Source organism: Pelobates fuscus, chromosome 3 (assembly GCF_036172605.1).
Source record: "Pelobates fuscus isolate aPelFus1 chromosome 3, aPelFus1.pri, whole genome shotgun sequence".
NCBI classification, from domain to species: Eukaryota; Metazoa; Chordata; class Amphibia; order Anura; family Pelobatidae; genus Pelobates; species Pelobates fuscus.
In genome coordinates this window covers 174,261,258-174,288,888 of record NC_086319.1, presented here as the reverse complement: position 1 = coordinate 174,288,888, position 27,631 = coordinate 174,261,258, and the positions used below count along the sequence as shown (strand labels likewise).

The window sequence follows — 27,631 nt, the reverse complement described above, 5'->3', positions numbered from 1 at the left end:
TGTTTAATCATTTTCATTTATGTAGCTAAAACATATTCTGCTGTGTTGTAAAATTTGAATACAAAAACAAACAAAAAATCCGAGTCCCAGACATCAGTATGATCACTTTTAAGCTGAACACAAAGCTTCCCAGATATTGTGCCTAGCCCTAGAACTCAAAGGCTGCTTGATAAATGAGCTGTTGGTCCAGCGGGCTTACTGCATAATCTACTTGTCCAGTCCTGATTTCTAAGCTTAAGATTGTAGCTAGAATCAGTTAGCTATCTCTACCTTTGATACTAATTGGCCTTGTGGGGTATCACTGAGTGTGGTATGCGATATGATCAAGATATACTTGTCTTGGTGCTTTTTGCTATTGAGCCATGGATTTTCTGCAGGATGGCCTTGACAAGAGCCTGTATGACAGTAACTTAGAGGATCACATCTCCACCCCTTTGGATCTTTATCATAAGCACCTGGCTCATCTTTTTAATATTCAAAACGTTGTACAGGCTCTAGTTCATCCTGCAGCCTCACTATGAATTCTGAATCTGGTTCCACAGGTGCTGCCTTCTGCTGCAGTGGTTATGTTATGGAGTGTTACTTAAAGGAACACTATAGTCACCTGAACAACTACAGCTTAATGTAGTTATTCAGGACATATCTATAGCTCCCTGCAGGCAATCTAATGTAAACACTGTATTTTCAGAGAAAATACAGTGTTTACATTGATTGATAGGAATACCTCCAGTGGCTGTCACTCAGACGGCCACCAGAGGGACTTCCTATCATGTATGGCCCTAAAAAGGCCATGTACACGTCAGACGTGTTAAAATACGTCTGATGTGTGCAGGAGAGAGAAGGCACTGTGTGCGCGCCTTCTCTCTCCTGCCTGTCAGCAGAGGAGAGGGGGCGGGCAAAGACCGCGAGCTGAGCTGTCTGTCAGCTTAGCTCGCGGTTGCGCGCATTCGCGGTAGCGTGCTCAGGACTTCATAGGGCGGCATGAATGCCGCCCTATGAAGTATGTGCACATGTCCCTTTAAAGCATGGGTCGTCAACTTGGTCCAGGATTCCAGTGGGCGTTTCAGGATTCCAGGTGGGCGGTAGGGATTTCCTTATTTTGAGAGACGGGCGGGTGCAAGCCTGCGGTACCTGTGCGACCAGGTGCCGCCTATACCATTTGCGAACCCGGCACGAGCGGCAAACCGCCGGGCCACCGTTCAAGGGGTCCATCGGGTGGCCCATGCTGTCAGGGCTACCCGATGGATGTGGATTGTAAGGGATTCCGGTCAGCGCTGGGCGCTTTAACAGCGCGACCGGGCCCCCGGTGATTATATCACAGAGCTGGGAGGAAGTGACTGCACGTCACTCCTCCCAGCTAACACACAGACCGCGCGGGAGGAAGACCAGGGAGTCAGAGTAGGAACTCTGACTCCCATCCACCTGAGCCACCATTGGACCCCAGGGAATGTCACCCTCCTGCACCTAAAAGGTAGGAAACAGGAGGGTGACTAAAATATTTTGTGTGTGTTTGTTTGTGTGTATGTGTCTTTGTATGTATGTCTTGTGTGTGTCTGTATGTATGTGTGTATGTGTCTTTGTATGTATGTGTGTCTTATGTATGTGTCTTTGTAGGTATGTGTTTGTTTGTATGTATGTGTCTTTGTATGTATGTGTGTATGTGTCTTTGTATGTATGGCTTATGTGTGTGTCTTTGTATGTGTGTGTCTGTATGTATGTGTGCATGTCTGTGTGTGTGTGTCTGTATGTGTGCCTGTCTGTTTGTATGTATGTGTCTTGTGTGTATGTGTGTGTCTGTATGTGTGTATGTGTGCCTGTATGTGTGTCTGTCTGTATGTATGTGTTCCTGTCTGCTTGTATGTATGTGTCTTTGTATGTGTGTCTTGTGTGGGTGTTTGTATGTGTATCTTGTGAGTGTGTCTGTATGTATGTATGTATGTGTGCCTGTCTGTTATAGTGGGCTATAGTAAGTAATAGTAAGTGGGCTACCTAGCTCAGCCTTCCTACTGGGCATTGCTATAAGGAAGGTTAAAAAATAGAAAAAAGGAAGAAAAAAAAAGGTGGGGAGGGGAATTGAGGAGGGAGAAGAGAGGAGCTGACACACAGATGAGAAATCATATTATGAGCAAACAGAGAAGTGGTCTGAATATCACCGAAAGAGGAGACCTTCGTTTGTTCCTTACGAAAATCGAACCAGATATCAAATATTTAGTCTTGCAGCATCAACCTCAAGGATCTCATTAATCACTAGTAAAGGTAATTTCAATTTACTTTATTGTTTTCTCATTAAACTTTATAAAGTTAAAAACATTATAAACATGCATTAAGTAGAAATAAAAAGATAAATGTACGTACAATTTTTTTTTTTTTAAAACACCCTCCTTTCTAAAAAATATTCTGCACTTGCACGAAAACTGGTGGACGGTAAGGAAATGTTTCCATCAAGAAAGATGCATTAGTGGGCGGTAGGTAGAAAAAGGTTGACTACCACTGCTGTAAAGTGTTATTTTACAAGTCTAAAAGTAAGATGTAGTTTATTACATACAAAAGGATACTTATCATTATTCTTTACAGTCCATTCTGGTTGTCTGCAGGGAGCTATGAACTTTGGATTTCCTTTTGTGAAGTTTCCAGTGACATTGTGTCTGCCTCCTTACACGTTCCCCACAGTGTTCCTATTAAATGTCCGATTTTTAATGCTTAAGAGTTAAGATCTTCTATCTTTATAAGTAATGCAAATAAAACAACATGTCTCCAGGCTCCACAATTGAGAGTTTTTCTCCTTGAGTGTGGCCAAACCAAACTTCCTTTAAGATGGCTGATATGCTTTTTTTGGATACTATTCAGCTGAGAATCTGTGTGCTGTTGTTACTAGGGTGTGTACTGATTCCAATGCCAGATCTCAGGAATAAAATGGAAGATATTCAGCAGGCAGAGTAATTTATAGGCAGGAAATAAAGCCGTGTTTCAGCTCCAGGAACTCTACATGGTTTTCCTACGTAGAGTGTTTTTTTGGGGGGGTGGGGGGAACCTTCTATTTAAAATATTTGTAATTCCTAGTGTATAAGTGATATTTTTGGACAAAGTGTCTTTTTATCTGTCAGTAATTTCTCACCACTTTTAATTTAGCTGCACTTTGTTTAGGAAATTTTATTGTGTTGATCATAGTTTCATGGAATAAAATAGTAATGTAGATTGAAAAAGAAGACTCCAATCTATCAAGTTCACACATCAAAGGAACACTATAGCATTGGAAATAAAAACAGGTCATTCTTACTTTAAAATGTTACCCATGTAGGTGTCCCCCCTGCAAGTGTTAAAAAGGTAGGATTTACTTACCTTACATCCCACAGCATGCTGGTCTCTGTGCTGCTTCCCCACTTCCCTAAATGAGATTATCAAGATTGATCATCATAGGTAAGCATCTGAAGGCTAGTGTGCATGTGCAGTAAAATGCCTCCATGCACCAATCAAATGCTCTTTATTAGAGTTATTAGATCTACAACCAAGTTTAACTCTGTGAAAGCAGCAGAAGAGCCTCTAGGTCTAGGGGCTGTCAGTAAGACATGTTTTTCTCATTTATATTTTGCTTTTGAAAGGGATACTCCACTCACAAAAAAAATAATACTATTTAGTAGATATACCTACAATGAAAACATGCCTATGCCAGTCTCCGCACTCCTTCAAATATCTATAAAAACACAATTCTTTAGAGAAGCAATAAACTCCTCATCTTTGTAACCATCCTTTCCTGTCTCCGATCTACTTTGTATGTCAAACATATTTTGTTAGAATTGTTTTTCTTATTTCATCTGTGAATATGTTGGTGCTATATAAATAATTGTACTTGTACAGCCTTGTCCATCAGTATGTCACATTGCACTGATGAAACCACTAATTTATAACATGCGTATAGATTTTTGCAAAGTTACCTGAATTGCTTTTTTGTAACATTGTTACCTATTGTTTTTAGCATGGGATTCTGCATTCTTTGTATTCATGGGTTGAAGGTTCTATTTTCCCGTACTGGACCTCGTGGATCCAACTTCCTCACGCTCTCCTTCCTGCTCCTGCTGATCTTCTTCTCCTGTAAGTCAGTGTCTCAGAGTGAGTGCTGGAGATCAAGAGAAGCTCTTTTCAGGTATATGTCTTTCACAGATGGTTACATAAAGCTTCATCTTGTTTCTTTGGATTTTTGATAAAGAATGTGTTTTGCCTCTCACAGATCAGGTGTCCAGACTCTGCCACATAATGCCAAAGTCCATTACAACTATGCCAATTTCCTGAAGGACCAAAATCGTAAAGACGAAGCTAGAGACCATTATCGTACTGTCCTAAGGTAGGACCATTTTATAACTGCCTCAAAAGTGAGATGTATTTTTGTATAGAGAAAATAAAATCTCATTTTATGATATATAATAAAATATTTATTATTTAACATGACCATAAGACAGAACCATCAAGGCCATTTTTCAGCCTCTTATAGGTAATTAACAACTGTCTATGAGTCGTGTTAAAAATAAATCTGAAGAACTTAATACAAGCATTCCACTAGACACCTGGCACTTCATATTCAAACAAATACATGGACCGTCCCGAAACACAATAACTCAAGAGGGTAACTACAAAAGCATAGCAAGGTGGCACTACACGCCAGCAAAACTAAAATCACTCTTCCCCACACTCACCAACCACTGCTGGAGATGCCACGCCCCCGAGGGCAACACCACACATATCTGGTGGACGTGCCCAGTTATCAACAACTACTGGAAACGTATTCATGGTTTAATACAGACAGTGTTAAACATACACATTCCATTTACACCAGAAACTTTCATTTTTCTTATCCCACCCCAAACAACACCCAAACCCACAGCGGTCCTCCTACTACACTTAATATCTGCTGCCAATCAACTCATCCCCACACTATGGAAGCAACCAAACCCACCGTCAATCGGTGAATGGATCCATAGAGTCGAAACAATACGAGGCCTAGAAGAAATATGTTATTCCACAACAGTGAAATACCAAGTTTACATTGATACATGGCAACCCTGGTGTGATTACCTCAAAACCTCCACATCATAGATAACAAGACCTTAGGTCTCTACAGCCTTACTTGCTAACGCATAACCACTTTTTCCTGCTTAAAGCCCCCGCATCCCCCCCCCCCCCACCTCTCACCTCCACTCCAGCAACCTAGAAAGCTCCTCCAACACCAATACAATGATTTGCACCAACTACCTCCTAACAGGTACTTATAATAGCACTAGAATTATACAGGGTCGACACACATAACCCTGAACTAAATGGCAAGACCCAAGACCTATAAACTTGCTGTAACCATATGAAAATCTGTATAAATATGAAGATCTATATTCACTGTTATCCCCCTTTTCTATGTAGCATCTATTTGAAAAACTTGTTGTATGTTTGCAAATTCTCAATAAATTTTTTTTACAAATCTGAAATGTTATTGCTTGTAAGTTAATTGAAGGTCAGATTAATGACACGAGACACGGGCTCCTGTTTAATTCAATCTATATACAGTTTTAATTAACTACAAAGCACTGTGAAACGTATCAAAGGATGTTTCTTATCTTCCTTTCAGCAGTAGTGTTATTGGAAATATACTCAACGGTGTGGAATATCCATCTTTGTTTTGTGTGGATATGGACAGGAGCAGTAGAATATAAATGGATTTCTTCCTCCAGCTTGCATTTCACATATATACGGTGATGGAAAAAGTATTTGATCCCCTGCTGATTTTGAACGTTTTTCCATTGACAAAGAAATTACCAGTCTAATTTTTAATGGTAGGTGTATTTTAATAGTAAGAGACAGAATAACAAAAAAAAAATCCAGAAAAACGCATGTCAAAAAAGTTATAAATTGATTTGCATGTCAATGAGTGAAATAAGTATTTGATCCCCTATCAATCAGCAAGATTTCTGGCTCCCAGGTGTCTTTTATGGGAGTGCTCCTAATCTCAGCTTGTTACCTGTGTAAGACACCTGTCCACAGAAGCAATCACTTAATCAGATTCCAAACTCTCCACCATGGCCAAGACCAAAGAGCTGTACAAGGATGTCAGGGACAAGATTGTAGACCTACACAAGGCTGGAATGGGCTACAAGACCATCGCCAAGCAGCTTGGTGAGAAGGTGACAACAGTTGGTGCAATTATTCACAAATGGAAGAAACACAAAATAACTGTCAGTCTCCCTTGGTCTGGTGCTCCATGCAAGATCTCACCTCATGGAGTTTCAATGATCATGAGAACAGTGAAGAATTAGCCCAGAACTACTCGGGAGGATCTTGTTAATGGTCTCAAGGCAGCTGGGACCATAGTCGCCAAGGAAACAATTGGTAACATACTATGCCGTGAAGGACTGAAATCCTGCAGCACCCGCAAGGTCCCCCTGCTTTAGAAAGCACATGTACAAGCCCGTCTGAAGTTTGCCAATGAACATCTGAATTAATCAGGGGAGAAGTGGGTGAACGTGTTGTGGTCAGATGAGACCAAAATTGAGCTCTTTGGCATCAACTCAACTCACCATGTTTGGAGGAGGAGGAATGCTGCCCGTGACCCAAAAACACCATCACCACCATCAAACATGGAGGTGGAAACATTATGCTTTGGAGGTGTTTTTCTGATAGGGGGACAGGACAATTGCACAGTACCAAGTGTCAGGTATTCATCCGCTTATAGAAATGTGGTTAATGACATTTACTGTCCACACAGGAAAAGTTGTGCCGAGCAGCAACCTAATCCACAGAAGGGTTAATGCTGAGCAGCAATTATGCAAATGAAACCTTGTAACTGACTGACCGTCAAATCGTGGGTGAGAACCTCCTTCCATCAGCCAGGGCATTGAAAATGGGTCGTGGATGGGCATTCCAGCATGACAATTACCCAAAACACGCAGCCAAGGCAAAAATGAGTGGCTCAAGAAGAAGAAGAAGAGGCCTAGCCAGTCTCCAGAACTTTATCCCATAGAAAATCTGTGTAGGGAGCTGAAGGTTCGAGTTGCCAAATGTCAGCCTTCGAAACCTTAATGGCTTGGAGAGGATCTGCAAAGAGGAGTGGGACAAGATCCATCCTGTGATGTGTGCAAACCTGGTGGCCAACTACAAGAAACTTCTGACCTCTCTGATTGCCAACAAGGGTTTTGCCACCAAGTACTAAGTCGAAGGGGTCAAATACTTATTTCACTCATTGACATGCAAAGCAATTCATAACTTTTTTTTACGTCTTTTTATAGAATTTTGTTTTTGTTGTTATTCTGTCTCTCACTGTTAAAATACACCTACCATTAAAATTATAGACTGATCATTTCTTTGTCAGTGGGCAAACGTTCAAAATCAGCAGGGGATCAAATACTTTTTTCCCTCACTGTACGAAGTGGTATACCTACCAGGAACATGGGGATCACATATTATATGTATGTTTATTAATGTCATAGCCATATGAATGATTAGCTCATTACACTGCTCTTGTTGGACAAGAATCTATCTCATAAAGGTTAGTCTTTTTTCCTTCAGTCGTTTTTGCTGTCCACCTCCTAGAGGCAATATGTTGGTTCTCCTCTCCTTGATATATATGTAACTCTTTGTTTTATGGCTTACTGGGGATCTTTTGTTTTTTTTCCAGGGGAAGTTTAGCCTATCTCCTCATGGAAGCTGCAGTATATTGGGGGATATATGTAGATAGAGTGATTCACAGATATAGATTTCTCATAGACATATTTATGTACGTTTAAAGAAAGTACACTGTATTGTTAATTTGTTTTTTTATATACAGGTTGTACCCACAACATCCCAGTGCTCTTAACAACTTGGGCACTCTGACCGCTAATGCAACTGCAGCCGAAGAATATTACCGTAAGGCTCTAGCAATCAGTCCCCAGCATAGCAGAGCACTCTTCAACCTGGGGAACTTACTCAGGTGAGTGAGAAGTGCTGGAAAGGCTTGAACATATATATATATATATATACAAAAAACAGAAAACAGAAATGCTTGGCACTCACCCTATCTCAAAAATCAAATAATAGATGCCTTGGTGCTATCCCACGTGTAGAGAATATAGATGCAGCAATAAGGGAAGCACTCACCGGTCTTCATAAAAAGTCCTATAGTATTTTATTTTCAAATTTTCAAATACTGATCGACGTTTCGACCCCTCAGGGTCTTCCTCAAGATCAATGTATCAATAAACATATATCAAATATATACCATAATCAATAAAGTACTCACCAATCGTGAATGAATCACCTCCCCTCCTCCGTGACAACCCGGAAGTGAATTGCCGATCACGTGACAGCGTGACCCGTAGTGCTACGTGCGTAATGACGTGAGTATGTGTTGCTAGGAAACCCGAATACAAAACATTAACAGGGTTGTCTATCCCGAGCTTCGTCTAGATATGTGGATATGCATCTATAAAATTAGATGTGTATAAAGAGAAATGTACGAAGAGCTATGTATCCAGCTCTTATATAAGGCAAATAAATAAGAAAAACTAGTAGTGAATCCGAATACGGGATCGCATAAAAAAAATAGTGCCAGCTTGCATGCAGTGGAAAAATTGTGCATAGATATAATATAGATCTCCCCAGAGAGCTATATCGCCTAATCTCATAAATACATAGGACAAAACGAATACATGTAAAGGTGATATCCACCATATCGTAACAAACATAACATAACAATGAAGGACTGGCTAAGCATACTCAAACATCTGTGTACAGAGGCACACCAGGGCAGTTCTGACATAACTGGCACAGATAACAATAGAAACTCTATGAATAATAGAGTGAACAGCTTGAGAATACATTTCAAATTCTTCCGGAGTAAGTACAATTCCAGGCCTGTTCTACCCAATAGGAGCCACCTAGAGAAACCCCGAGCCGGGAGCAACACCAAAGAAGAGAAGGAGAAAGACAAAGAATGTCATATAAGGAAAGCGGAGCCAAGGAGACAGCTAGAAAGAGATAGAGACTCAAATCTGTAGATATCACATCTAACAGTGTATAATTCCTAGTTATAAAAACATAGAAAAAACAATATTTTCATTTAGCCCTTTCGGGGCAACAGTGTCCAACCGATATATCCATTGGGCCTCTCGTTGAAGCAGGATCTTCGATCTGTCCCCTCCTCTCGACATGGGAGGAACATGATCTATGGCCACGAATCTGAGAGTCGGGAGTCTATGTTCCAGGTTTAAAAAATGTTTGGCCACTGGCTTATCGCTGTGTTGATCCCTGAATGCGGTCATAATCGTAGACCTATGTCCTCTTATGCGATCCCGTAGGGTCAGGTCGGTTTTCCCCACATATGAGAGTCCACAGGGGCATGTGATCATGTATATGACATGATCAGTGGTGCACGTAATATAATGTGGTATTTTGATTTTGAGGCCACTATGGGGATGGGCAAAAGTTGCACCACTGATCATGTGCCCACATGTCACACACCCACTGCATTTGAAGCACCCCTTCTTGGAGATCAAAGGGGGCTTGCGGTAGCTGGCTATAGGATCATTCTTGACCAGGAGGTCTTTCAAATTCTTGTTTCTTTTATAGCTTAATATGGGTGTTTCCAAGAATGTTCTAGGTAAGGATTTGTCCGATCTAAGCATCCCCCAGTTTTTATGAATGGAGTTTCTGATGGTCGAGGTTCCTGTATGAAAGGTGATGGGGAGATAAATCCTCGGTGTCTTAGGTGTTGTCTTAACCTTGGAGATAGTTTTCTCACGATTCCAAATATCAATTGCTTTAGCCTGTGCCACCTTAAGTGTACCCGGTTGATATCCTCGTTCTCTAAATCTTTCCCACATCTCTTGGATCTGTATATATACAGGGAGTGCAGAATTATTAGGCAAGTTGTATTTTTGAGGATTCATTTTATTATTGAACAACAACCATGTTCTCAATGAACCCAAAAAACTCATTAATATCAAAGCTGAATATTTTTGGAAGTAGTTTTTAGTTTGTTTTTAGTTACTTTATTAGTTTATTACTGTGCATAATTATTAGGCAACTTAACAAAAAACAAATATATACCCATTTCAATTATTTATTTTTACCAGTGAAACTAATATTCATCTCAACATTCACAAATATACATTTCTGACATTCAAAAACATAACAAAAACAAATCAGTGACCAATATAGCCACCTTTCTTTGCAAGGACACTCAAAAGCCTGCCATCCATGGATTCTGTCAGTGTTTTGATCTGTTCACCATCAACATTGCGTGCAGCAGCAACCACAGCCTCCCAGACACTGTTCAGAGAGGTGTACTGTTTTCCCTCCTTGTAAATCTCACATTTGATGATGGACCACAGGTTCTCAATGGGGTTCAGATCAGGTGAACAAGGAGGCCATGTCATTAGATTTTCTTCTTTTATACCCTTTCTTGCCAGCCACGCTGTGGAGTACTTGGACGCGTGTGATGGAGCATTGTCCTGCATGAATATCATGTTTTTCTTGAAGGATGCAGACTTCTTCCTGTACCACTGCTTGAAGAAGGTGTCTTCCAGAAACTGGCAGTAGGACTGGGAGTTGAGCTTGACTCCATCCTCAACCCGAAAAGGCCCCACAAGCTCATCTTTGATGATACCAGCCCAAACCAGTACTCCACCTCCTCCTTGCTGGCGTCTGAGTCGGACTGGAGCTCTCTGCCCTTTACCAATCCAGCCACGGGCCCATCCATCTGGCCCATCAAGACTCACTCTCATTTCACCAGTCCATAAAACCTTAGAAAAATCAGTCTTGAGATATTTCTTGGCCCAGTCTTGACGTTTCAGCTTGTGTGTCTTGTTCAGTGGTGGTCGTCTTTCAGCCTTTCTTACCTTGGCCATGTCTCTGAGTATTGCACACCTTGTGCTTTTGGGCACTCCAGTGATGTTGCAGCTCTGAAATATGGCCAAACTGGTGGCAAGTGGCATCTTGGCCGCTGCACGCTTGACTTTTCTTAGTTCATGGGCAGTTATTTTGCGCCTTGGTTTCTCCACACGCTTCTTGCGACCCTGTTGACTATTTTGAATGAAACGCTTGATTGTTCGATGATCACGCTTCAGAAGCTTTGCAATTTTAAGAGTGCTGCATCCCTCTGCAAGATATCTCACTATTTTTGACTTTTCTGGGCCTGTCAAGTCCTTCTTTTGACCCATTTTGCCAAAGGAAAGGAAGTTGCCTAATAATTATGCACACCTGATATAGGGTGTTGATGTCATTAGACCACACCCCTTCTCATTACAGAGATGCACATCACCTAATATGCTTAATTGGTAGTAGGCTTTCGAGCCTATACAGCTTGGAGTAAGACAACATGCATAAAGAGGATGATGTGGTCAAAATACTCATTTGCCTAATAATTCTGCACTCCCTGTATATATATATATATTTTTTATATATATTTTTTTTCATTGGTTCCCTGCACACACACTTTTAGATTTTAGCAAAATGCCGGGTGCATTACAGCCATAGCCAAAAAATACAGAATATACTGAAAAAAGGCTTGCACTCACGGTCTGTTTCTTTGATAAAACTTTCTTCTTTATTCCAAAGCTTGTTAAAACAAAGAAGCAGACCGTGAGTGCAAGCCTTTTTTCAGTATATTCTATATATATATATATATATATATATATATATATATATATATATATATATACATATATACATATACTATACTATACATGATGAAACATTAAAAACACTGCAAGCCTAAAACACATAAACATGCAATCACACACAGGCATAAAAAGATATGTCATGCATATGGCTTCTTAACACAGCATTAATCAAATTGATAGTCCAGCCACTTAATTTAATATCGGAGTACTAGACAAGAATAGAGTATGAAGCCAGAAATCCTAATAGCAAGAGAGAATAAGCACGTTATCTGTTGACCCAATTGGCATGAATTGTTGTCTAATTTGGGGGTTTCTGCCATACAAAGCACTTGTTTTGGTTATGCACATGAAAATATTCTTTTACCTGGTTAAATATATATGGCTTTACACACCATGTTTTATTTTCCCTGATATCTGCTCAAACTGTTATTGCGGTTCTCCAGAGTCACGGTCAGTTCAGATGTTTGGTGGTAAATTAAGAGGTACAAGACATTTCCTTGTAAGGATATGGAATCTACTAGAAATATGTCTGTATACACTAATATATATATATATATAGTCATGCAAGAGAGTATTGCATCTTGAAGAATGAATATTGCTGTGTTAATGACCTTACTCTTCTATGCATCTTGATACACTGAATCTAGAACCCAGGGTCGTGATGATGAGGCCGAGCTACTGCTAAGTGAATCTCTTCGTTATGGACCATACTTTGCTGATGCATATTCTAGCCTTGGGTCACTGCTGGCTGACCAGGTGAGTTTCAAAAATAATCTTACTGCTGAGTCTATTTAAACTGAAATTGCCTACCTCCAATTAGAGGATTGCAGGATGACAAGAGCACCCTCAGGTAAATTTTACTATGGTCTCTTTGCTAGCAAATTAATAGATATTAAGGGACTTACCTGACTTTTGTTTTCTTGTTTTCCAACATGGACTCTTGTACAACCCCACCTCCTTCAAATATCACACGTTACATCTCACAATTTTTAACGTGGGGAGTCAGTGTCACATTTTGACATTGTGACATAATATATAGCTCCTCTTCCATAGACATTAAACTTTACCACTTTGCAGGTGGTGTGTGACCAAGATGATCATAAAAAATAAACAACTTTTCAACTATACATGTCTTACGGACAACTTTGTTCACACAATCTATAGGTTAAAGTAGCATCAGTTCATGCAGTTGGCTTGGCTTACACTTCAACTCCCACTGAGGTTAAACATCTGATCAGATCAGATTATATTAGAAAAAAAAACAAAAAAACATTGTAATGCTAAGCCGAGTTCCTCAGAGTTGCTCAGTTGTTGGACTATTAATTTGGATTTATTGGTTCTGCAACGTCTTATATCCTTTGCATAATACCTGCATTTTTGCTCCGATTTTCTGTGTTGAAAGACTTGGTTCAGCACCCTCTGCTGAAATATGTTCCTGAACCGTATCACTTCTTTCTTCTTTAATCACACATTCTTAGTACTGCTTCATTGTCACTTGCTATCTGAAAGTTTGTAATTCTCTTACAAACTCTCTCTCCTCTAAATTGGGTTTATTATGTTTACATTATAGAAGCGACACCAGGAAGCTGATGAGGTTTACCAGACAGGAATCATAAACTGCCCTGACAGTTCAGACCTTCAGAATAACTATGGGGTGTTCCTGGTGGATGTGGGTGAGTGACAAGAAGCTGACCTTTAAATCCCAATTATGAGGGATTTGTCACCTAAAACCATAGTATCTAGGACAACAGATAATAAAATGTTGCATACATGCAGTTCCATTTTTTTAATCAGCAACTATTCACAATTGCCATCACTAATTGACATTTATGATGTGTGCATCACCACTATATATCTTGTGTATATATAGATTTTCTTTACTATGTTTTTAGGAAATACAACCTATCAAACACTACTTGCATTTTGTTCCATTACTAAAGAAGGGTAGATAATCCTTCTCAGGCAGAATAAGCATGGTGGTTTTGATTTTGTCAACGGAACACTATAGTGTCAGCAGTACAACATGCATTCCTGACACTATAGTGCCTGTGTGACTGTTTCGCTCTGATAAGATGATTTTACTCAACTTTATTTCCATGCCGTGCTGGTCTTGCCCCGCCTGATCCCTTGTGGTCCCATCAATTTTAAAGATCTCAGCCAATCCAATGCATTCTATGGGGAATGTTCAGTGCCTCTATGACGCTCAAAGTGCAGCACTGACATGGGAAGCACCTCTAGTGGCCATCTGAGTGACTGCCACTAAAGGTGTTACTGGGCACCAATGTAAACACAGTTTTTTCTCTGGAAAGGTAGCTTTTACATTGAAAAGCCTGCAGGTACAAGTTATAGATACCAGAACCACTACATTAAGCTGTATTGGTTCTCATGACTAAAAATACAATCTCTCTTTTGAAGGTTCTTCACAGAAAGCCATGTCTCATTACCTTTTGGCTCTACAACTGCGCCCTGATCACCATGTGGCCATGCTGAACCTAGGACGTCTCTATCGCTCTCTGGGACAGAACACAGAGGCAGAGACATGGTATAAAAAGTAAGTTTTCTTTTCAATGAGAGGGCTCTGAAGAAATGTGTCAGAGAGAGTTTGCTAAGCACCTGCAATCAAGAGACCATTTGCAATGTTGGAGACTAGGAAAGGGTTAAAACAAGTATTTCTCTATATATCTGTGTCAGTAGTGTTCAGTAAAATGAAAGCACATTGCATTGCCTTTGAAAAGGTTAACCCAACAGCCTGTAATTGAAGCTGTTACTGAAGTTTTATTATCAGTAGTAGGGTCTTTGTGTATAGCATGGTTGAATGGCTATAATGTGACAAATGCATTTTTATTGTGAATGCCATACTTCTGTCAAATATAAAAACAGCAAACAAAATACCCAAATAAAATGGAGTACAAAAGAAGTAACATCAAATGTATATATAAAAAGGTTACATTCAAAGGGCATTAGTCGAGCGGACCCACACAAGCCCTCTATTGAACAGCATGGCATAAAGGCGATGCAGGATTGTCTTGTTGCTCCCAATCCTGATGCAGAGCTAGTTAGCCTAGCCGCACGGATGTCTTTGGACGCCATTTAATATATAGCTAACCGTGGCTGCAAACGCGAGCAGATTCTGGGTCCTTAACTAAAAGTGTGTCAATAACGAATATGTTTTCTCTTTACACTAGTTATTTTAGCTAAATCTCACTTTGTTGGATTAAATGTTTAGCTAAGCTTACAAATATAAAAAAGTTGTGCAAATTATCACGCCACTGTCTAACCTATGTGACTCCTGAGATACGCTGTTGTGGCGTCTGTTGATAGGTCTGTAACCTCCCGCACAACAAAAATAAAGAATTAAAAAAAAAAAGGTTACATTCACCTTTTTTCCATGAAACATTAATTAAAACATATTTATGAAATCTGCCATAAATATTTTTGGCTTATTTGATATTTGCAGGTTTGTATTTGAATTTAACAAAATGTAAAGCAAATATATTTGTCATGCTTAAGTCAGAACATTTTTGGTCAGGTCTAATAAGTTTTGAGTCTTCTCCTGTAAAGCCTAATGAGGTTGAAGAAGACATGGCAAGGGATCTGAGACCATTCATCAATACAATATGTCTACAGATCCTTCAGATATCAAGGTCGACCCTGGTGGACTCTCCTCTTTAGTTTACTCCACAGGTTGTCTATCTGGTTCAAGTCATGGGACTTGGATGGCCATGACAGGACCTTGATTTTGTGGTCACTAAACAATTTTTGTGTTGATTTTGATGTATGTTTTGAATCATTGTCCTGCTGGAAGATCCAACTACTGCCTATTTTAAGCATTCTGGCACAGGCAGTCAGGTGTTCATTTAATAGCTGTTAAGATTTGATAGAGTCCATGATGTAATGTATCCTAACCCGGGGAAAAAAGTGTGGGATCAACCCCCCTCCCCCCCCCCCCCCCCAAAAAAAAATATTATACGCTCGTATGCATATATATGCATATATATGGTTGGGTGAAGGGGTGACAGTGTGTGGAGGCTGAAAGTAATTGGGGATGGTTATATTGTATGGAGGGGGTGTCAGTGTGTGTATGGGGATGATAGAGTATGTGTGTGTGGGAGGGTGACAGGGTGCGTGTATGTGGAGAGGTGACAGGGTGTGTGAGGGGGGCTGTGAGAGGGTAGGGGCGTCTGTTAGTGGGTTGGGGGTTGTGAAGTGGGTAAGGGGTTGTAGGGTGGGTAGGGGGACTGTGAGGTGGGTAGGAGGACTGTGAGGTGGGTAGGGGGACCGTGAGGTGGGTAGGGGGACCGTGGGTAGGGGGACTGTGAGGTGGGTAGGGGGGTCTGTTAGTGGGTAGGAGGGTCTGTTAGTGGGTAGGAGGTCTGTGAGGTGGGTAGGGGGACTGTGAGGTGGGTAGGGGGACTGTGAGGTGGGTAGGGGGACTGTGAGGTGGGTAGGGGGGCTGTGAGTGGGTAGGGGGGCTGTGAGTGGGTAGGGGGGCTGTGAGGTGGGTATGGGGCTGTAAGGTGGGTAGGAGGGCTCACTGACAGACACACACACACTCATTCACATACACACACACACACACACTGACAGATATACACACACAGACTAACTGACAGCCAGACACACACACACTAATTTCCCCCAAACACTCAGATTATTTTTTAAAATCCACCCAGCCTACCTACATTTGGGAGAGCTGGGTGGATTTTTTACATGGGGTGCAGTGGGGCTGCTGGCCAGTCTGTGCGGGCGGTGAGGGAGCGCTGATCTGTGAGCTCTCCCTTCTCAGCTCCCTCGCGCGCCGCAGAGTGATGCAGGGAGCCGGAATATGACGTCATATTCCGGCTCCCGGTATCACTCTGCGGTGCGCGAGGGAGCTGAGCAGGGAGAGCTCACAGATGAGTGCTCCCTCGCCGCCCGCCGGCCCCGAAGCTAACAAGGCAAATGCCTTGTTTGCCTCGCGAGCAAACAAGTCCTGCAGGACCACAAACGGGAATAGCGTTCCTGCTGTGGAAAAAGTGCAGGAATACCATTCCCATGCAGGACTCGAGCCCTGGGTAGGGGGGCTGTAAGGTGGGTAGGGGAACTGTGAATGGCTAGGGGGGCTGTAAGGTGGGTAGGAAGGTAGTGAAGTGGGTAGGGGGACTGTGATTGGGTAGGGGGATTGGCAGTGGGTAGGGGGCTCACTGAGAGACAGACACACTGACAGATATACACACACAGACTCACTGACAACCAGACACACACATCACACATACACACACACACACACACACACACATTTCCCCCAAACACTCACAGATTATTTTTTTAAATCCACCCAGCCTACCTACATTTGAGAGAGGTGGAATTTTTTACCTGGGGTCCAGTGGGGCTGCTGGCCAGTCTACGCAGGCAGGAATACAGGTGGCGGTTAAACTCCAGGCGGGCGGTGAGGGAGCGCTGACCTGTGAACTCTTCCTGCTCAGGTCCCTCGTTTGCCACAGAGTGATGCAGGGAGCCGGAATATGACGTCAGCAGGGAGAGCTCACAGATCAGCGCTTCCTGGCCGCCCACCTGCCCCTAGGCTAACAAGGCAAATGCTTTGTTTGCCTCGCAGACAAACAAGTCCTGCAGGACCACAAACGGGAACAGCGTTCCTGCTAGGGATCGACCGATTATCGGTTTTACCGATATTATCGGCCGATATTTGATATTTTCAGCAATATCGGTATCGGCCAATAGAGATACCGATATTGCCGATAATACATACCAGGACTGCCTGAGGGGGCCAGCAGCAAGCTGTTACTTACCTTTCCATCAGCTCCTCCAGCTCCCTGTGTAAATCTCGCGAGTCCCGCGGCCGCAGAGCGTTGCCACGGGTTACCATGGCAACGCTTCGCGCAGCACGCAGACCGCAAGATTTACACAGGGAGCTGGAGGAGCTCCTGGAAAGGTAAGTAACAGCTTGCTGCCGGCCCCCCACTGCTCAGTACATGCCACTAGACCACCAGGGAATGCCATAGCCCCTCTCCCTGGCCAGGTAACAAGCAGGGAGGGGGGACAAAAATAAAATAAAACATGTAAATATTAAAAATAAAAAATGCCTCCCCTCCGGCCCATTTTACACAAATAACATCCCTTCACAAGCACACACGCACTCTGCATTATACACACACACACTACGCAAACACACACTCTGCATTCATTATATACACACACTACACACACACACACACACACACTGCATTATATACACACACACACTACACAAACACACACACTCTGCATTATATATACACACACACACACTCTGTATTATATACACACATTGCATTATATACACACACTACACAAACACACACACTATGCATTCATTATAAGCACACACTATACAAACACACACTCTGCATTCATTATATACACACTACACAAACACACACAATATGCATTCATTATAAGCACACACTATACAAACACACACTCTGCATTCATTATATACACAGACTACAGAAACACACTGCATTCACTATACACACTGCATTCACTTTACACACACTGCATTCACTTTACGCACACACATTAAACACTACATTCACTATACACACACTACACACATACTCTGCATTCACTATATATACACACTACACAAACACTCACTGCATTCACTATACACACTACACAAACACACACACTGCATCCACCACACACACACACACACACACACACACAGCTCCCCTGTCTGAAATCGGCACGTTATCGGCTATCGGCCTGAAAGTTCACAGATTATCGGTATCTGCTCTACAAAAACAATATCGGTCGATCCCTAGTTCCTGCTGTGGAAAAAGTGCAGGAATGCCGTTCCCATGCGTTCCTGCAGGACTCGATCTCTGATCCTAACCAAATCTTCAGATGCTCTGGCAAAAAAACAACCCCAAAACATAAAAGCGCAACCATCATATTTAACCGTAGGAATTAGGTACTTTTCAATATGGCTACCTCTCTGTGTGCACCAAACCCACCTCTCAGATTTATTGCCAAAAGGCTCTATTTTGATTTCATCTGACCATAGAACCCAGTCCCATTCGTAGCTAGTAGTGTTTTGGCCAACTGAAGATGCTTGAGTTTGTGATGAATGACTAAGGGAATTTGGTCTTTATTATCTCACATTTATATCCCTGTGAAACAAGAGGCCATGATTGAACAATTTCCTCTTCCCACTCACCAAGGCATAGTAAAAAATATCAATGGAAATCTACTTCAGATATATTCATAGGGTGCCAATAATTGTGCCACACCTGTTATGTGTTTGATATCCATGAGAGCAGAGTATTTTTGTGGATTTTTTTGAGCAAAAGATCAAAAGGTTAAACAAAAAGACAATTTTCCACAGCCTTCTTTGCTTATATTTACAAATGGTGCCAATATAAGTGGAGGAAATTGTATATGTTTGTTTTTTAATGTTAAAGTGTTTCTGGTGCATTTAGATTATTGGGACCACTTTAAATGGCAAAACAGAGCTATTAACACACTTTTAATCCAGCTGCCTCCGGGTATCACTGCAGCCACTGCTCCACCTCATTCTTAGATCAGCTGAACAGATGATCACAGACTGATCAGAACATAGAGAAAAAAAGAGGGCCATATTGTACATGGACGGCAATACTTGTTGTACTAATAGGGTTCGCCTTTGATGCTTCTCTATGGGTAGACTTAGCTGTGTTTGCCATCATTGTGATTGTAAAACTTTTGAAATCTTCAATAAAAATAAGCTATTTGACAAATGCTAGAGACATATTAACTGACAAATGTAAACATTGCTGTTTCTTACAAATGGCAGTGCTTAAAATTGTCTCAGTGCAGGGACAGCATATAGGCACCAAAATCCCAAATATACCTTTAAGTGAAAATAATAATGATGGATGGCTGGATATTGATGGTGTTATTTTTTCACGTTTTGCACAGGATGCCTTAACAGCCAGGCCTGGTCCTTTTTTTATAGTCATTATAGAAGCATTGATATTAGGTTTGTGTTGTTATTATAGATCCCCATTTTAGTGGGTTAGACCTATCAGCTGTGTTATAATCCAAACTTAGTTTGTTGTTGGTTAAAATACACCTGGGAAACATGAGAATTGTAGTTCAGCCACTTTTAGATTACTCTGACATCAAAACCAAAGCCATGATATTTAATTTCTTTATTACTTTGTTAGGGCTCTGCAGATCTCTCGGGATATAGATGTTATTACCCCACTTGGAGCTCTTTATTACAATACTGGGAAATACAAGGAGGCTCTTCAACTTTACCAAGAGGCAGTGAGATTGCATCCAGACAATGTACAGATAAGTTTATCACTGGTGAGAAATCTATCCTGGCTCATGCCTCTGAATCCTCTAGTTCATCCAGTTGATACTTCCTACCTAGTTTTTTTTTTTCAGTCACCTTAAAAGGACATTATAAACCTCAAAACTTTAGCTTAATGAAGCAGTTTTAGTGTATAGATCATGCCCCTTCAGTCTCACTGCTCAATTCACTGTGATTTAGGAGTCAAATCAGGTTTGTTTCTGTTTATGCAGACATAGCCACACCTCTCCTGGCTGTGACTGATACAGCCTGGATGAAAAAAATGGTTTAATTTCCAATTACATGTTAACTTGCTTTAGAAGTTATCTCCCATGCCCCAGTAACACTAACCCTGTTAAACCAATTTCAATTTAGGGGACAGACTCCATGGCGACTTAATGACACACTATTACATGACCCGGACTTTGCAAACAAACTGGAGGAAGCCATCATATCCTACTTTGCTTTAAATGACACACCAGAGGTCAACCCAACCACCCTATAGCAAGCAGACAAACCAGTCATCAGGGGTCTAGCACTAAGCCGAGCCTCATTCCTTAAGAACACAGAGTATATCTCTCTACTTTGAACCTTGAGAGACGCCACTAATGCGAACTACTTGAATCCTTCCGAACAACACATTAAATTGATAACCCAGACCACGCAAAGCCTTATTAACCCCTTAAGGACACAAGACATGTGTGACATCTCTTGATTCCCTTTTATTCCAGAAGTTTGGTCCTTAAGGGGTTAAACTCCTGCTAGCTAAATCTACATATCTACTACAAAAACAACTGAAAATAAGGACAAATATACAGGGCAACAAACCTGGGAAGCTGCTCGCCAATATGCTACGTCAAAAATAGTCCCAATCTAAAATTCCGCGCATTATCATAAACACAGGGAACAAAACTATACAAACCTCAAGACATAAACAACACCATGGCAGACTACTACTCTGCCTTATACAATCTGTGAGCTGAACGTACACTACATCAACAAACCCCACAAGAGATCCAAAACCACATTACTCTTCCTATTGGAAACACAACAAACCTCATTGTCAAACCCAATTTCAGCCCAAGAAATACTAGAGGTTATTAAATCTCTACCCTCTGGGAAATTACCAGGCCCGCATGACTTAACAAATTCTTACTATAAATGCTTTGCGCACCTCTTAGCCCTTAAAATGGAATACTCATTCAACCATATCTTCCACAATGGTCAAATCTCGCCCGAAATGCTATTAGCGCACATAGCCACTCTACCAAAACCAGGAAGGCCACCAAATAGATGCCAGAACTTGAGACCAATCTCATAATTAGACACAGACATAAAAATTCTAGCGAAAATATATACCATTAGACTAACCTCCATCATCCCCTCTATAATCCACGAAGATAACATTCACGGCCTCAAAATAGGGACCAAAGAACACAAACTTACGCTTTTCCTGACGACGTCTTCCTCACGCTAGAAGGTCCAAGAGACTCATTAAAACATTTACACAAAGTTTTTATAATATTTTATAAAGATAATTATGGAAAATTAATGAAAAAAAAAAAAACTTCTACAAACTTGGAAAGGGAAATAAATCTCTTTGTCGGGCAAAATTGCAGCCATCCAATAATGATTTTGCAAAAATTTCAGTATCTGTTTAGGACTCTACCGATTTCGTTACTCAGAACATATCTGCAAGAAGTACAGGGGCTTCTCAACAATTATATCTGGGGTGGGAAAAAGGCCTAGAATAGCAGCTTCAGTTCTATACAAACCATTCAATTTAGGCAGCATGGGACTCCCCAATCTAAAGTACTATTATCAAGCTGCCAATACTGAGCCCCCTGATCAATGGTGTATTTTGGTTTTGTGCTGCCCTAGGCATGACTAAACGTATTCACCCCCCTCGATCTGAATCTTCCAGTCAAGGCCACATCTCTTCCCCTTTAAGCTTCACCTCTTCATCTCTGTCTTCAAACAGATTACCAAAGCAAACTGTGCCATCAAACTATTTTCCAATACCATATTTCTCGCAAAACAACTTTACAGTGCCAGCTTTGTCCCCAACCAGCTTATCCATGCCATATTTAAACACAAACAACTTGCCAGTGCCATCTTTGTCCACAAACAGCTTGCCAGTGCCATCTGGTATATCAGGCCTCTGAGCTTTCAATGCATAAAATAGGTATATCATAGCAATCAGTTACAAATGCATAAACCAAGTATAGCGTGGCAATTAGTTACAAATGCATAAACTAGGTATATCATGGCAATTAGCTATAAATGCATAAACTTGGTATATTTTGTCAATGACCTGGAGAGTGCCTCACACTAAGGCCACTGCCTCTAAGCGAGCACCAAGATGTGACGTCACACCTGGCGCTCAGGTCCAGGGGGTCCAAAGTGCATTGAAGTTGTTGAGGCAGATGGGGGTCAGTGGTGTCACAGAATCCTTAGTGCAATAATGCAATTATTTAATGTATTTATAATTCCAGGATAGGATATGGTTAGCACAAACCAACAGTTAGAAGAAAGGAAAACGCTACACATTTCGATAATTTTACAAACGAAGGTGTATTAAGCAACTAACAAGTTATTCAGGCTGGACATGTAAAAGTAGAAATGTTAGGTCTAGCTCTCAGAACACATCAGTTTCCAGGAGCAATCTTACTGACACAAAATGACAGATTTCTCAAGTATCCCTCTTTAGGAGAGATCGCACCTATTTTGCATAGTAAAGCTCACATTCTAATGTAATTTAGATAGCTAATAAAGCTTGCACTCTAATGTAAGTACGATTACCAATAATGATTGCACTATGACTGAAATACATTAAAGTGCAAGCTTTGTTGCCTAACTGATTTACATAATTCAGCCATAGGCAATAAAAGCCATATTGACTATGTATATATAGATGGGAGCCTTATAAATATAGTCTGTGCGTATATATAGACATATAGTCTGACATATAGTCTGTGCGTATATACGTTGGAGTGTGACATTATACAGCCATATAGACTGCATGTATATAAATATGAGCATTTTACTTATTGAGTGTGACATTATTCACTCAGTATAGTCTATGTACACTTCTCAAAAAAATAAAGGGAACACAAAAATAACACATCCTAGATCTGAATGAATGAAATATTCTTCTGAAATACTTTGTTCTTTACATAGTTGAATGTGCTGACAACAAAATCACTTAAAAATTAAAAAATGGAAATCAAATTTTTCAACCCATGGAGGTCTGGATTTGGAGTCACACTTAAAATGAAAGTGGAAAAACACACTACAGGCTGATCCAACTTTGATGTAATGTCCTTAAAACAAGTCAAAATGAGGCTCAGTAGTGTGTGTCCTCCACGTGCCTGTATGACCTCCCTACCTCGCCTGTACATGCTCCTGATGAGGTGGCGGATGGTCTCCTGAGGGATCTCCTCCCAGACCTGGACTAAAGCATCTGCCAACTCCTGGACAGTCTGTGGTGCAACGTGACGGTGGATGGAGCGAGACATGATGTCACAGATGTGCTCAATTGGATTCAGGTCTGGAGAACGGGCGGGCCAGTCCATAGCATCAATGCCTTCGTCTTGCAGGAACTGCTGACACACTCCAGCCACATGAGGTCTAGCATTATCTTGCATTAGGAGGAACCCAGGGCCAACCGCACCAGCATATGGTCTCACAAGGGGTCTGAGGATCTCATCTCAGTACCTAATGGCAGTCAGGCTACCTCTGGCGAGCACATGGAGGGCTGTGCGGCCGCCCAAAGAAATGCCACCCCACACCATTACTGACCCACTGCCAAACCGGTCATGCTGGAGGATGTTGCAGGCAGCAAAACGTTCTCCACGGCGTCTCCAGACTCTGCCATGTCTGTCACATGTGCTCAGTGTGAACCTGCTTTCATCTGTGAAGAGCACAGGGCGCCAGCGGCAAATTTGCCAATCTTGGTGTTCTCTGGCAAATGCCAAACGTCCTGCACGATGTTGGGCTGTAAGCACAACCCCCACCTGTGGACGTCGGCCCTCATACCACCCTCATGGAGTCTGTTTCTGACCGTTTGAGCAGACACATGCACATTTGTGGCCTGCTGGAGGTCATTTTGCAAGGCTCTGGTAGTGCTCCTCCTGTTCCTCCTTGCACAAAGGCGGAGGTAGCGGTCCTGCTGCTGGGTTGTTGCCCTCCTACAGCCTCCTCCACGTCTCCTGATGTACTGGCCTGTCTCCTGGTAGCGTCTCCATGCTCTGGACACTACGCTGACAGACACAGCAAACCTTCTTGCCACAGCTCGCATTGATGTGCCATCCTGGATGAGCTGCACTACCTAAACCACTTGTGTGGGTTGTAGATTCCGTCTCATGCTTCCACTAGAGTGAAAGCACCGCCAGCATTCAAAAGTGACCAAAACATCAGCCAGGAAGCATAGGAACTGAGAAGTGGTCTGTGGTCACCACCTGCAGAACCTCTCCTTTATTGGGGGTGTCTTGCTAATTGCCTATAATTTCCACCTGTTGTATATCCCATTTGCACAACAGCATGTGAAATTGATTGTCACTCAGTGTTGCTTCCTAAGTGGACAGTTTGATTTCACAGAAGTATGATTGACTTGGAGTTACATTGTGTTGTTTAAATGTTCCCTTTATTTTTTTGGAGCAGTGTATATATAGATGGGAGCCTTTTATTTATAGAAAACAGCATTATAATCTGTGCGTATATACATATGAGCTTTTTCTATAAATAAAAGGCTCCCAACTTTTTGTTGAACCTGGTTTCTCTGTTACAGGATAAACTGGGATACTTTTACACCATTCTCCTTATTTTAACAAACAAATAGCACTAACATCAAAATAATTCAAAATATAAAAGCGCTAATTACGTATATGGCTCTATGAGCACAAATGAGGTAAAAAGGGAAGAAATATCTATAAAAAAGTCCCTAATATACCTCAAAAAATGTATACTGTCAATATACAATTAAATCTCCAAAAGCTGCTGCACACCTGTGTGTACCCAAAACCCACACCAACACTCAGACAAAATACTTATAAAGGTGGAGCGCAAAGTCAGATCCACATTCCCATAGGGTCCTTTAAGTGGCTTCAGCTCAGATGAGTATATGGAAAAAATAAAGTGCATATGATAGTGAAGCACAGTTATATAAAATTACACTATTTATTTATAGTACACTAGACATAAAACACTCCTAGCACTGAAGAGAAATAGATCAAAGTAAATTTCAAGTACAATACATAAATCGGACAATACAAATAAATATGAAAAAAATAATAAACAAACTAAATCTTAAGCCTCTTACAAGATAGAAATAAGTGAGTATATGCAGTCCCAACTGCTACTCACAAACGCTTTGTAATTGCCTGAGCCCAGGTACGATGTTAAGTGGCAGCCGGCTTCTCCTTTTTCCTCCACGGATGTTTCTGGGAAAGCAGACCGCTGAAAAATCCTGGGCATCAGTTAGGGTTCTCCGAGCTTCCCGGGTGCTCCACCCCCTTTGCGTCGATACGTAACAGGCGTACGTGGCGTGCGTCACTGCGTCGTCTACGCGTTTCGCCGAAGCTTCCTCAGGATGTAAAGCAGAAATAGCACTAACATGATAAAGGAAAAACATAATTACTAATTATTAATGAGAGCAGTTTTGGGACAGAGAGTTAGAGGCAGAAAAAACTTTTACATTTTATTTTAATCATTTATTAATTAACTCCCTTGTAATTAAATAAAATAAAGAATTGGAACCAAAAAAAAAAAAAACAACAGTCAAGAAACATACAGTGAAAGACAAATCAAACCAATTAAATAAAAAAAATGAGAAATAAATTAAATTTAAAATGAGCAAATCAATTAAACAGAATAATAGAATGGAAGAGAACTAACAAATATTTATATATTTTTTAAAACTGACAGTTTCAGGATTGGGACAATATGTTACATGCACATGCAGCACAGCTCTTTACATCTGTCACCAATATAATTGTGCTCACCTATTATGATCATGCCTTCCCAGACTTCTTCCAAAAGATTACTTAGCATGACTCAGGAGGAGAGACTGCCGTAGAGAGCAACCACATAGTCTGTCAGGGGGCGTGTCAGCTGTCAAGCTGATATTGGGAGAGGAACTGGAAGACTCCACTAGCTGGAGGGGTGTGCAGCAGTTACTGAAGTGCTTATCATGCTTACTGACTGCTGCCTTCTAGGAGAGAGACAGCTTATCCTGCTGCAAATGCTCCCAATCTCACTCCCTTTTCGCTTTTCAAACTCTGCTTGGGAATAAAAATACCAGTCTGGGATGACAGCTTGTCAACCCAAACCCTGTTTTTTTTGCTGCCCCCTTGGAATGTGCCACCCAAGGCGAGTGCCTTGCTTGCCTGGCTGAAGATCCACCACTGTCCCTGATACAAGCACACACAACTGCCAATCAGACCCCTTGGATGCGCATAGAAGCACACTACACAGGTGGACATTCCCTACCCTCCCTAGCATGGACCCAAAAAAGCTTACGCCATAAACACAAAAATGCGCTTCCCATTACCACGCTAACACTCCACCATTGGGATGGATATAGGCGAAACTGTAAAACACCCACAAAAATATCTACAGCACTCCCCATTGAAGCACTGTCCACTCTTATACCGGACTTTAATTACAAGATCTGGCATAGACATTGGATCAAATAACTTTCCAAATTACTACAGAATGGCAAAATGCACAACTTTGCCACTCTACAAACCGATTAAATATCTCCAATATAGCAAAGTTTTCCTATTTGCAAATCAACTCTTAGATACGCCAACACAACTGAGGGACAACTCCAATGTAAATGGACAACAGCTGTCGGAGATAGAGAGGCTGTGCCTGCAATCCAAACCCAGGAACACCATAGTCCCCTAAATTACTTTAGCTAAATAAAGCAGTTTTAGTGTATAGACCATTCCCCTGCAATTTCACTGCTCAATTCACTGTCATTTAGGAGTTAAATCACTTTGTTTCTGTTTATGCAGCCATAGCCACACCTCCCCTGGCTATGATTGACAGAGCCTGCATGAAAAAAAAAACTGGTTTCACTTTTAAACAGATGTAATTTACCTTAAATAATTGTATCTCAATCTCTAAATTGAACTTTAATCACATACAGGAGGCTCTTGCAGGGTCTAGCAAGCTATTAACATAGCAGGGGATAAGAAAATCTTAATTAAACAGAACTTGCAATAAAGAAAGCCTAAATAGGGCTCTCTTTACAGGAAGTGTTTATGGAAGGCTGTGCAAGTCACATGCAGGGAGGTGTGACTAGGGTTCATAAACAAAGGGATTTAACTCCTAAATGGCAGAGGGTTGAGCAGTGAGGCTGCAGGGGTATGTTCTATACACCAAAACTGCTTCATTAAGCTAAAGTTGTTCAGGTGACTATAGTGTCCCTTTAAAAGCTAATCTCCACATTATATGCAGAACTTTTTGCCCACTTGGCTGATTGGCTGACACAAAAGCCTCTTTCCTAACTAAGTGGGAACATGAATTCAAAATTACCTTTACAGACTCCCAAAAGAAGTCTCTATTCCAAGCACAAAAGCAATTTACCTTCTGCAGCTCCCAAATGGAACTATCCAAAAAGGTTCTCTACAGATGGTATATGGTGCCCACTAAACTAAAACAATAC

General features: G+C 41.3%; 1 protein-coding gene across 1 annotated transcript in view; it reads left to right on the top strand.

The window, feature by feature from the left end:
* Nucleotides 1-27,631, top strand: part of TMTC1 (transmembrane O-mannosyltransferase targeting cadherins 1) — an 87,392-nt gene that overhangs the window by 50,913 nt on the left and 8,848 nt on the right. The window contains exons 10-16 of the mRNA XM_063447751.1: nucleotides 3,974-4,141; nucleotides 4,226-4,339; nucleotides 7,805-7,948; nucleotides 12,287-12,395; nucleotides 13,210-13,312; nucleotides 14,055-14,190; nucleotides 19,829-19,973. Of these exons, the coding sequence (XP_063303821.1) occupies nucleotides 3,974-4,141; nucleotides 4,226-4,339; nucleotides 7,805-7,948; nucleotides 12,287-12,395; nucleotides 13,210-13,312; nucleotides 14,055-14,190; nucleotides 19,829-19,973 (919 nt within the window). The remainder of the gene's footprint in view (nucleotides 1-3,973; nucleotides 4,142-4,225; nucleotides 4,340-7,804; nucleotides 7,949-12,286; nucleotides 12,396-13,209; nucleotides 13,313-14,054; nucleotides 14,191-19,828; nucleotides 19,974-27,631) is intronic.